This window comes from Jaculus jaculus, chromosome 4, assembly GCF_020740685.1.
Source record: "Jaculus jaculus isolate mJacJac1 chromosome 4, mJacJac1.mat.Y.cur, whole genome shotgun sequence".
NCBI lineage: Eukaryota > Metazoa > Chordata > Mammalia > Rodentia > Dipodidae > Jaculus > Jaculus jaculus.
Genome location: NC_059105.1, coordinates 159,745,625 through 159,758,353, shown reverse-complemented (window position 1 = coordinate 159,758,353; position 12,729 = coordinate 159,745,625). Strand labels below are relative to the sequence as shown.

Genomic DNA, 12,729 nt, shown 5'->3' with positions numbered 1-12,729 from the left:
AAACTTGAGATGTCTGCACCACCTTGTGCATCTATCTGACTTATGTGGGTACTGGGGAATTGAACGTGAGTCCTCAGGCTTTGCAGGCAAGTGTCTTAACTGCTAAGCCATCTCTCCAGGCCTCAGAGTGAAATTTATTTATTTTTTATTGACAACTTCCATAATTGTAAACAATATCCCACGGGTGAGTGAAATTTATTTAAAGAAAGAAATAGAAACTAAAGCAGGCAAAGCAGTGCATGTTTGCAATCCCAAAATCTTGGAGGTGAGGAGGGTCAGGACTTCAAGGCTAGTCTTGGATATATAGAGAGCTTGATGGCAATATGAGACCTTGTCTCAAAAAAAAAAAACAAAAATCAAATGAAAGAATTCCCCTTAAGTCAGCCGAATGTGGTGGTGTATACACCTTTAATCCAAGCACTCGGGAGGCAGAGGTAGGAGGACTGCAGTGAGTTCAAAGACTCCCCCTGAGACTCCATAGTGAATTCCAGGTCAGCCTGAGCTAGAGTGAGACCCTACCTTGAAAAACAAAATAAAATAAAAGTTTCAATAAATAAATAAATAAATAAATAAAGTTGCTGCTAGAATTCCCTTTAAATCATTAAAAAATAATAATAATAATAAAAGCAACCCAGTAGCCGGTTGGGCAAAAAAACTTCTCAGAGAAGGAAACCAGAATTACCTCTATCTATGTGAAAAGATGCTTACTTTCATTATAATGAGGGACATGAAAAATCACCTGTGACAATAGCAAGCATTGGGAAGGACATAGAACAAGTAGAACTCCGACGTGTTTATGACAGATACAACAAAACTGGAACAAATGTTCTTTTTTTTTTTTGAAGTAGGGTGACTCTAGCCCAGGCTGACCTGGAATTCACTATGAAATCTCAGTGTGGCCTCGAACTCACAGCGATCCTCCTACTTCTGCCTTCTAAGTGCTGGGATTAAAGGCGTGCATCACCATGCCCAGCGGGTTCAGAGCTTTTAAGAAGACCCGCTTTGCTTAGACCCAGAGTCTCTAAATCTGTAGTCAGCCAGTCTCTCTCTCTCCCCACTCCTTATTTTATTTCTTTGAGACAGGCTATCATACAGTCTAGGTTGGCATTAAGGTGATGTTGAACTCCTCCTGATCTTCCTGCCTCTACCTCCCAAGTAATGAGATTTCAGGCATGTGCTACTATACGCAGCTCTAAGAACTCCTGTGAATTTCTTCTTTTATTTGGTTTTTCGAGGTAGGGTCTTGCCCCAGCCAGGCTGACCTGGAATTCACTATGGAGTCTCAGGGTGACCTCGAACTCATGGTGTTCCTTCTACCTCTGCCTCCCAAATGCTGGGATTAAAGGTATGTGCCACCACACCCAGCTGAATTTCATTTATTTATTTATTCATTTATTTATTTATTTACAGAATAGGAAAGAGACACACAGAGAGAATTGGCATGACAGGTCTTCAGCCATTGCAATCATCCAACTCCAGATGCTTGCGCCACCTAGTGGGCATGGGTGACCTTGCACTTGCCTCACCTTTGTCTGGCTCATGTGGGATCTGGAGAGTGGAATGTGGGTCCTTAGGCTTTGCAGGTAAATGCCTTAACCACTAAACCATATCTCTAGCCCCCTTCCCGGTGAATTTCTTACCAGCGTGACTGTTGATGTTCATCATCTTGGAGCACCCTGCCATTTCAGCACAGAAAACCTACAATAAGCAAAACAGCAGGGTCAGAACAAGGCTCCCACCCATCTTCACCAAAATCTGTCTGCGTGGACATGCCACATTTAATCCCAGCACTCAGGAGGGAGAGGCAGGAGGACTGCCATGAGTTCAAGGCCACCCTGAGACTACATAGTGAATTCCAGGTCAGCCTGAACTATAGAGAGACCCTACCTCAAAACAAACAAACAAACAAAAAAAATGAACAAACAAGCCAGGTGTGGTGGCACACGACTTTAATCCCAGCACTCGGGAGGCAGAGGTAGGTGGATCGTAGTCAGTTGAGGCCACCCTGAGACTCCATAGTGAATTCCAGGTCAGCCTGGGCTAGAGTGAGACCCTACCTCAAAAAAAACAAAAAAAAAAAAAAAGAGTTTGGGCTGGAGAGATGGCTTAGTGGTTAAGACACTTACCTGGACTCAGGTTCAATTCTCCAGGACTCATATAAGCCAGATGCACAAGAGGGCACACACATCTGGGGTTCATTTACAGTGGCTGGAGGCTGTGGTGTGCCCATTATCTTGCTCTCTCTACCTGTCTGTCTATTTCTCTCTTTCGAATGAATAAATGAAAATAAAAAATTTTTAAATTAAAATAAAGAGTTTGGAACTCTGGTGGACCTTGATTGTGGTATTTGCTGACTTTTTTTTTTTTTTTTTTTTTTAGGTAGGGTCTCACTCTACCTTAGGCTGACCTGGAATTCACTATGTAGTCTCAGGGTGGCCTCGAACTCATGGCGATCCTCCTACCTCTGTCTCCCATGTGCTGGGATTAAAGGCGTGCGCCACCACGCCTGACTCTATTTGTAATTCCTTCCTCTCTCTGCTTGGATTTATGAATGGGAGTCAGCTTCTTCTGCCATTAACAGAACTTCCTCTGGATCTGTAAGCCTGAAATAAATTCCTTCCTCCCATAAAACTGCCACTTGGAGCTGATAATAGAAAGAGGATGAGAAATGGGTGTGCCAGAGCATTTCCTGCTCCAAGCAAACTCCAGACTCATGCCAATTTGTCCACCTGGCTTTATGAGGGTACTGGGGCATCAAGCCCTCACCAGCAGGCTTTAGAATCAAGCACCTTTGACCACTTAGCCATCTCCTCAGCCCTCTCCTGGTGTTTGAAACCATCTTATCCAGTATCTTTTGTGTTTAAAGTTGATATAGTAGATAATAATTACTTCATTGAAAAGGTGATTATTAATGAGATAGACTGGATTTTACTTAATACCTGAACTTAACAATTATTAATTTAACTTAAGAATTAAAAAACATGAGGATAGGGTTGGAGAGATGGCTTCGCACTTAAGGTGCTTGCCAAAAAGCCAAAAGACCCAGGTTCAATTCCCTGGACCTATGTAAAGCCAGATGCATACAGAGGCACACGCATCTGGAGTTCATTTGCAGTGTCTGGAGGCCCTGGTGCACCCATTCTCTCTCTCTCTACTTGTCTTTCCCTTTCTCTCTCTGCCCAGCCTCTAACAAATAATTAAAATGTTTTTGTTAAATATGAGGATATTTTCCACATAAATTGTATCTACCACTGCTGTTTCTAGAGCCTGAGAGATATGAAATTTGTCCTTTTTTTTTTTCTGAGGTAAGGTCTCACTCTAGCTCAGGCTCACCTGGAATTCACTATGGAGCCTCAGGCTGGCCTCGAACTCACGGCGATCCTCCTACCTCTGCCTCCCGAGTGCTGGGATTAATGGCGTGCACCAGTGTTTTATAGATTGGAGACTCTCTGTAGACATTGTTGAATAGACAAACTGTAGGATATTTATTTCTAAGCTGTTAACTCACCTCATATGTTTCCGTATCTTCTGGAAAGATCACGAAGTTTACAGTGAGGGGTTTTGCCAGGTACACTGTGGCAAATGTCAAAACTTCATTAAACATGATCTGCGCTGCTGTTTTCTTATTCATGCCCATCCCTCCAGTGCCAAGGGTAGGAAAGGAGATGGAGCTTATATCTGATATCAGGCATTTTTTCAAACATATTTTCATTGCATCTTTCAATATCTGTAAGAAAATCACAAATTTAAGATAAATCTTTTAGTCAATAACAAGAGTTCAGGGGGTTGGGAGATCGCTCAGCAGTCAATAGCCCTTGCTTGCAGAGCCTGCTAGCAAGGGTTTGATTCCCCAGGACCCATGGAAAGCCAGATGTACAACGTGGCACATGAGTCTAGAGTCTGTTTGCAATAGCAAGAGGCCTTGGTGTAACCATTCTCTCTCTCTCTCCAGCTCTTTCTCTGCATACAAATTATATACATATAATATATTATATATATGTATGTGTGTATGTATTCATTTTCAAGGTAGGGTTTCATTCTAGCCAAGGCTGACCTGGAATTCACTATGTAGTCTAAGGGTGGCCTCATACTCATGGCAATCCTCCTATCTCTGCCTCCCAAGTGCTGGGATTAGAGGCATGTGCCACCTCGTCTGGCATAAATATTTTTTAAGAGTTTGTTTATTTATTTATTTATTTATGAGAGAGAGAAAATAGCAGGTAGAGATAGAGAGAGAGAGAATGGGTGCAGCACCTCCAGCCACTGCAAATGAACTCCAGATTCATGCGCCACCTTGTGGTTCCTGGGAAATCCAAGCTGGGTCCTGTGGGTTTGCAAGCAAGTGCCTTAACTGCTAAGCAATCTCTCCAGCCCATAAAAATATTTTTTTTTAATATTTTTTTGTTCATTTTTTATTTATTTATTTGAGAGTGACAGACACAGAGAGAAAGACAGAGGGAGAGGGAGAGAATGGGCGCGCCAGGGCTTCCAGCCTCTGCAAACGAACTCCAAAGGCGTGCGCCCCCTTGTGCATCTGGCTAACGTGGGACCTGGGGAACCGAGCCGCGAACCGGGGTCCTTAGGCTTCACAGGCAAGGGCTTAACCGCTAAGCCGTCTCTCCAGCCCATAAAAATATTTTTAAAGTAATATTTCAGTTAACCTTTGCCCACATTTTACAATGCCAGCCTCTACTTGGGGTCATGTCCGTGCCTCCTCAGAGGACAGGAAAGGCCCCACTCCATAAGGCTAGGTGATGGGAACTACAAAGGCTGGGAAACTCCAACACAGTGGCTCCCTATGTACTGCTCAGGACACTGGGCGCTGTGATTTCTGTCACATCTTCCCAGTTCAGAGAGCCAAGCTATGCGCTACTCACTTGCCATTACCAAATCAACACTTTTATTAAGGAGATGGAGACTTCCACAAGAAAATAGCATTCATTATCATTAATGTTTGTTACATAATTCTTCCAAGAAGTGCTAATGTTTTGGCCAGCTTTGGTCAACTTTCAATTTGCATGAAATTTCTATTACAGCAAAGTTGTCTACGGACGAACCCTAAGAAGCTGAGTTAGAGAGAGTGATCAGAGGACCAATTGGGGATCAGAAATTTCTCTACCAAGAGAGGACAAGACCTAGCAGGGCATGGTGGCACAAGCCTTTAATCTCAGCACTTGGGAGGCACAGGTAGGAGGATTGCTGGTGAGTTCGAGGCCACCCTGACACTACATAGTGAATTCCAGCTCAGCTTGAAGTAGAGTGAGATCCTACCTCAAAAAACCAAAAATGAACTGAATCCCAGCACTCAGGAGGCAGAGGTAGGAGGATCACCAAGAGTTCGAGGCCACCCTGAGACTCCATAGTGAATTCCAGGTCAGCCTGGACTTCAGTGAGACCCTACCTCAAAAAACCAAAACAAAACATAAAAAACAAAAAACAAACAAATAAAAAAATAAGAGAGAATAAGACCTGCTACAGAAACAAAGACAGACAAACCAGGCATGCTAGGTTTATAATTCCAGTACTCAAGAGGTTTGGGCAAGAGGATTATCATGAGTTTGAGGTCAGCCTGCATTGCATAGTGAGTAACAGGCCAGCCTGGGCTACAGAGTGAGACCCGGTCTCCATGAAACCCAAAGAGCAGGGTGTCTGGCTAAATGATATACTATGCTGCTGTTGGCCAGGAGCCTATGCCCAACTTCTGCTCATGCCACGGTTTCCTGTCATCATGGGGTTTCCCCTATAGTCCATAAGCCAAAAAATCCCCTTTCCTCCCACAAGCTTTGGGCCAGAAGGTAAGTATAACAGGGCTTATGCCACTTGTCATTTTATACCTGTAATGGAGTGATGGACATTTGACAGACTACTTAGCTATATAAATGTAAATTAATTACCTGATACGTAGTCATCATTGTTGGTTGCCATAGTACGTGGTAAACATAGCGACAGAGCAATTTAAATCCTTTTGTGACCAGTACCAGCTGAGAATTGGAGGTCAATTTAGCCTTGATATCATCAAATTCCCATTTCATTTCTTCTCCTGCTTGTTGTAAAATTGACTTGGTAATAGGTCCACTTGTAAGATCAAAGGTGTTTACAGAATTAACAATTACATCTGTCTGTAAAGAGAAGGAAACACAAGATTCATTATTAAATTCCTCCTTCAGTGACTGATTTAAACTTTTACCTCCTTAGTAGCTTTGAAAAGGAGCCAGGTATGGTGGCACACAACTTTAATCCTATCACTTGGGAGACTGAGGTAGGAGGATTGCTGTGAGTCTGGGGCCAGCCTGGGCTACAATGAACCTCTCCATTCCTCCTTTCATCCCTCCGAAAAAGCAAGTAAAGAAAAATATTTTTTGTTTTGATCTATTTAAGAGCGAGAAGAGAGAGAGAGAGAGAGAGAAAGTGAAAGTTTGAGTATGCTAAGGACCTCTTGTCTCTATAAATAAACTCCAGACACATACATCCCTTTGTGCATCTGGCTTTATGTGAGTACTAGGGAATTGAATCCCTGCCATCAGGCTTTGTAAGCAAGTGCCTTTAACCACTGAGCAATCTCTACAGCCTGAAAAGTACTTTTTGAAGATCTGAAATCTACAAAAATTAATTTACTAATTGTTAGAAACTTCATTTTCAAAGAATGGGCTAGGGATGTAGCTCAGCTGATAAAATGCTTGCACACCCAACCCTGGGTATGACCCCTAACACTTGGTAAACTGGGCATGGTACCCATGTCTGTAATCCTAGCATTTGAGAGGTAGAGGCTGGAGGATCAGGAGTTCAAGGTCATCCTCAGCTAACAGCAAGTATGGGGCCACTGTGGGCTGCAAAAGCACACAAAAGAAACTCCCCAAAGAGTGATCATTCGATTGTCACGAAACTGTCCTATTTGGAAATTAATGTGAATATCTACAAGTTATTATTGCAATCATCTATTAACGCTTTGCTAAATTATGCCTCGTTCATGTCAAGATTCTGATCATTCCTTGTAATGTCTTATGCTCCTGCCTCCACTTTTTTGTCTTTAAGGTAGGGTCCCGCTCTCTAGTCCAGGCTGACCTGGAATTTACTATGTAGTCTTAGGCTGGACTTGAACTCACAGCAATCCTCCTACTCTGCCTCCTGAGTGCTGGGATTAAAGGCGTGCGCCACCGCACCCGGCCTGCCTCCACTTCCCCAGTGTTGGGATTACAAGCATGTGCCACCATATCTGGTTCATGTGGCGCTGGGATGGAACCCAGGGCTTTGTGCATGCTAGGCAAGCGCTCCTCTAACTGAACTATAAACTATACCCTCAGCCCTTGCCTTTTCTTCCTTCATATATATATATATATATATATATATTGTTCATTTTTTATTTATTTATTTGAGAGCGACAGACACAGAGAGAAAGACAGATAGAGGGAGAGAGAGAATGGGCACGCCAGGGCTTCCAGCCTCTGCAAACGAACTCCAGACGCATGCGCCCCCTTGTGCATCTGGCTAACGTGGGACCTGGGGAACCGAGCCTCGAACCGGGGTCCTTAGGCATCACAGGCAAGCGCTTAACCGCTAAGCCATCTCTCCAGCCCTCTTCCTTTTTTTTTAAATTTCTCAATTTTTATTAACATCCTCCATGATCCTTTTCTTCTTTATCTCTTTTTTCCTTCTTTCTTTTTTTTTTTTTTTTTTGAGACAGGGTTTCACAAAGTAGCCCAGATTTCTTCAATGGCATTACAGGCATATGCAATCATACTTGGTTATTATGTTTGTTTTCCCCACTGATGGAGGTCAAACCCAGGATATTGTACATGTAAGAAAGCATTCTACCACTTAGCTACATCCCAAGCTTGTAATTTGTTCTTTCTTTTTAAATGGGCACAACTGGGCTTCCTCTAGGCACTGCAGATGAATTCCAGAAGCATGCGCCTCCTTGTGCATCCGGCTCTATGTGGGTACTGAAGAATCAAACTTGAGTCCTTTGGCTTTGCACACAAGCACTTTGACTGTTAAGCCTGTGATTTTTTTTGTTTTTTTTGTTTTTTTTTTGAGGTAGGGTCTCACTGTAGCTCAGGCTGACCTGGAATTCACTACGGAGTCTCAGGGTGGCCTTGAACTCACAATCCTCCCACCTCTGCCTCCCGAGTGCTGGGATTAAAGGCATGCACCACCACGCCCGGCTTTTTTTTTTTTTTTTTATAGTAATAGCCAGTTTCCTTCTCTGCCTTACCACCATCATTTTTTCCCCTATTTCTCTATAGGTTGTTTTATAAACAAGAGGAAAGGGGCTGGAGAGATGGCTTAGTGGTTAAGGTGCAAGCCTGCAAAGCCTAAGGACCTAGGTTCAATTCTCCAGGTCCCACATAAGCCAGAAGCACATGTGTCTGGAGTTCGTTTGCAGTGGCTAGAGGCCCTGGTGTGCCCATTCTCTCTCTGTCTCTCTAATAAAGAAAAATAAAATCTTTATGCCAGCATGGTGGCGCATGCCTTTAATTGAAATACTCAGGAAGCTGAGGTAGGAGGATCGCTGTGAGCTCGAGGCCACCCTGAGACTACATGGTGAATTCCAGGTCAGCCTGGGCTAGAGGGATTCCCTACCTAAAAAAACACTACAGATGGACAAATAATATTTTTACACATGCTCAACATAATTAGCCACCAGTGAAATGCAAATTAAAACTGCTCTGAGAGTCTATCTAACCCCAGTGGGGACAGCTATCATAAAGAAAACAATGGGGGAAAAATTCATTCAGAAAGTGCAGATGAAGGACTGATTAGATTGAGTTCGAATCCAGCCTGGGACTACATAGTGAATTCCAGGTCAGATTTGGCTACAGTGAGACCCTACCTGTAGAAAATAAAAATAAATGCCAGGCATTGTGGCACATGCCTTTAATCCCAGCACTCGGGAGGCAGAGGTAGGAGATTCACTGTGAGTCAGCCTGAGACAACATAGTGAATTCCAGGTCAGTTTGGGCTACAGCTAGACCCTTCCTCAAAAACCAAAAAATAAAATGGTGGGGGGCGGCTAGAGCGATGGCTTAGCGGTTAAGTGCTTGCCTGTGAAGCCTAAGGACCCCGGTTCGATGCTTCATTCCCCAGGATTAATTTTTATTTATTTGACAGAAAAACAGGCAGAGAGAGAGATAATGGGCGCGCCAGGGCCTCCAGCCACTGCAGACGAACTCCAGACACGTGCGCCCCCTTGTGCATCTGGCTAACGTGGGTCCTGGCGAATCGAACCTGGGTCCTTTGGCTTTGCAGGCAAATGCATTAACCACTAAGCCATTCCTCCAGCCATGCCCCCCCCACCCCACTATTAATTTGCTTCATGCCTAGATGGCATGCCCACATCAGGCCCTTGGGCTGCAGAAATGAGGAAGCCACGGTCCTCCTCAAAGTGCGCTGTGCTTAGCAGAAGAGAAGTTGCCAAAGCCTAGGAATTACCACGTTCACCCTGACTTCCTCCTCTCCCTCCCTGGGCCCCAGCCTTTGTGTCCAGTGAACCCACTCTAAATGCTAAGTGCTGGGGGAACCAGTGTATGACCTTAAGCTCCATCAGGAGCCAGGCGTGGTGGCTCACACCTTTAATCCCAGCATTCCGTTTGATTCCCCAGAACCCACGTAAAGCTAGATGTACAAGTGGAAAATGAGGTAGAAGGATCGCTGTGAGTTTAGGGTCCACCTGGGCTATAGCAAGACCCTACCTCGTAAAACCAAATATAATAATGGTGCCAGGTGTGTTGGCACACGCCTCTATCCCAGTGCACACCTTTAATCCCAGCACTCAGGAGGCAGATGTAGGAGGATGGTGGCGAGTTCGAGGCCACCCTGAGACCACATAATGAATTCCAGGTCAGCCTGGGCTAGAGTGAGACCATACCTCCAAAAACAAATAAAGAAAGGAAAAAAAGAAAGAATAGAGTTTAAGTTCCTTGGGATCAACTATGATTATTATTTTTTTTTTGAGGTGGGGTCTAGCTTGAAGCCCAGGCTGCCATGTAATTAGCTTCAGGCTGGCCTCACTCAAACTCACAGTGATTCTACTACCTTGGTCTCCCAAGTGCTGGGATTAAAGGCGCTCAGCAACTGTTATTCCAATTCTTCATGGTACCTGAGAAATAATAGCCTATGCTGCCAATTATCCATGCTTTACAGACGAGCAACTGTAAACTGAGAGATAGGTGATTTGCGGGTAGAAAACAGCACAGATGGCCAGATTCTGAAATCAATAATCTTACCTCTAAAAAGGTGCTTTCTACACACCTTGTACACTGAAACCTCTCACGAGGTAACCAACAAGCAAGCCCATGGTCACCTTTGGGAAGGAAGAGAAGCCGACTTACTTTTTGTAGTTCAATGTGGCCTTGAACGACGTGGAGAGTCAGGCCCTGGGCAAGCTGAAGGGTGGTTTGATTCTTCCTAGGGCCCAACTCACTGGGTCCTAGGATGGCTTTTGAAGCAGTTTCAAAGGAAGCGACAGTGAGAGCCTCATTGCTCACCAGGTGAATTTCTCTCAAATTACCGGCTACTGGATTGTTTTGGAAATAAGCACAAATCGTTTCTAAAATGATTTTTGTACACAAATCCAGAGGAAACTGAAAAATTCCAGAGCTCAGGGCCGGAATCGCTATGGTCTTAATGCCCTTATGTTTATAGTTGACACAGTCTAGAACATTCTTGATAGCAAGGCGCAGCAGCTCTATGGATCTCTGTCTTCCCATTATCACCCACTGGGGCCCAACGGCGTGGATAATCACATTGCAAGGAAGCGCCCCTGCCTTGGTCACAGCTACCTGACCAGTTGCGACTTTGCCAAATGTCTCGATCAGACTTCTGCTCTCCTCTTGGATTTCCTGGCCACCAGCTCTCACCAGGGCCCCAGCCAGGCCTCCTCTGTGCTGGAGCTGTTCGTTGGCTGCGTTTACCACGGCGTCGACAGCATGCTTGGTGAGGTCATCGTGCCAGACCGATAACTCGAGCTCGGGGCTCAGTCTCTTTTTGAAAACTGGGTGAGCGAGAGAAGAGCTGTTTCGTGTCTCCAGAGCGGGGTGGCTCAGCGTGGAGATGCAGCCGAACTTACTCTGGAGGACTTCACACAGCTGACTCTCGTGACTTTTAAAAATGTCGAAGTCACTGTGACTAATGGGAATTTGCCAACAATAGTTTTTTTCCAAAGAGGCGCTGTCTGGAAAAAAAAAAGACAGAAGAAGAAAGAAATGAGTGAAGATTTCCTCGAAAAGTCTGTAATGCCTCATTGCACCAAGAGAGGGTTGGTTTGTTATTTGCAAAGATTTCTAGCCCTCTTACTAAGTCTGCTTTTCAATGAAACATATAACGAGACTACGGCTATCTGCGAAAGTCACCAGTAATGGGCTCAGTCTTGAGAGGATAAGCCTAGAGAAGGTGGGAAACCAAAACGGGGGAAAAGGACTGGAGAGATGACTTAGTGGCTAAGACGCTTGCCTGCGAAGCCTAAGGACCCAGGTCCAGTTCCTCAGATCCCATGTAAGCCATGGCACATGCATCCGGAGTTTGTTTGCAGTGGCTGGAGGCTCTCCCTCTCTACCTCTTTTTCTCTCTCAAATAAATAAATAATTTTTTTTTTTTTTTACAGACAGGGCTGGAGAGATGGCTTAGCAGTTAAGCACTTGCCTGTGAAGCCTAAGGATCCCGGTTCAAGGCTCGATTTCCCAGTACCCACGTTAGCCAGATGCACAAGGTAGTGCATGCCTCTGGAGTTTGTGTGCAGTGGCTGGAGGCCCTGATGTTTCCATTCTCAATCTCTCTCTCTCTGTCTGTTACTCTCAAATAAATAATTAAGATGAACTTTGATTAAAAAAAGAAAAAAGACAACTTCTGGGAGCCTCCATTATGCAAAAGAAGCAACAACCAAGTCCGTGATCGGACTTGGTTTTGGTAGGAAATCTTAAAAGAGCTGCCTCTTGGATTAGGCAGGTACCTGTTGAGTTTTTTGTTTGTTTTTCAAGGTAGGGACTCACTCTTTAACCCAGGCTGACCTAGAATTCACTATGTAGTCTCAGGGTGGCCTCAACTCAGCGATCCACCTGCCTTTGCCTCTTGAGTGGTGGAATTAAAGGCATGTGCCACATACCTAGCTTTAAAAAAAATACCTTATTTACTTATTTGAGAGGGGAAGAGGGAGAGTGAGAAGAAGAGTCAGACAGACAGAGAAGGAGAATGAATGCACTAGGACCTCCAGCCACTGCAAATGAACTCCAGACGCATGCACTACCTTGTGCATCTGGCTTGCATGGGTACTGGAAAATTGAACCTGGATCCTTAGGCTTCGCAGGCAAGCACCTTAACCGCTAAGCCATCTCTCAAGTCCCCCATTGACTGTCAGAAGAGCCTCAAATCCGTGGGCTGCTGGCTCACTGTCTCTGAAGTGCATGTGGCACCTCCTCATGCGTGGCATCTCCTGCAGTCACACTGCTGAGCCCTCAGTGGGGGGACGGTCTCCATCCGGGAGAGGAGACTGCCGAGTGGGAGGTGACCTTACCTGCTCTTTTGCTGGAAGCTGCCGCTCCGACGCCCTGTGAAAAATGAGAATGGATGTTTTAGAAACCAAAGCTGAAAAAGGAGAGATGACTGACATCAGGTAATTTCCAGTCAAAAAAGTGAAAGAAGCACTGGGTTTTGGAGGGAGGAGGACACGTTGTTTTGTTTTGTTTTTTTCAAGATAGGGTCTCACACTGGTCCAGGCTGACCTGGAATTCACTATGT

At 44.7% G+C, this 12,729-nt stretch overlaps 1 protein-coding gene across 2 annotated transcripts in view; it reads right to left on the bottom strand.

Moving 5' to 3' along the window:
- The window catches only part of Parp9 (poly(ADP-ribose) polymerase family member 9), a 37,254-nt gene that overhangs the window by 13,824 nt on the left and 10,701 nt on the right, over positions 1-12,729 (bottom strand). For both annotated transcript variants that reach the window (XM_045147590.1, XM_045147591.1), the window contains exons 3-7: positions 12,506-12,539; positions 10,329-11,170; positions 5,895-6,119; positions 3,509-3,727; positions 1,641-1,698 (exon numbers count right to left, since the gene is read on the bottom strand). In XM_045147590.1, coding sequence (XP_045003525.1) covers positions 1,641-1,698; positions 3,509-3,727; positions 5,895-6,119; positions 10,329-11,170; positions 12,506-12,539 — 1,378 coding nt within the window. The remainder of the gene's footprint in view (positions 1-1,640; positions 1,699-3,508; positions 3,728-5,894; positions 6,120-10,328; positions 11,171-12,505; positions 12,540-12,729) is intronic.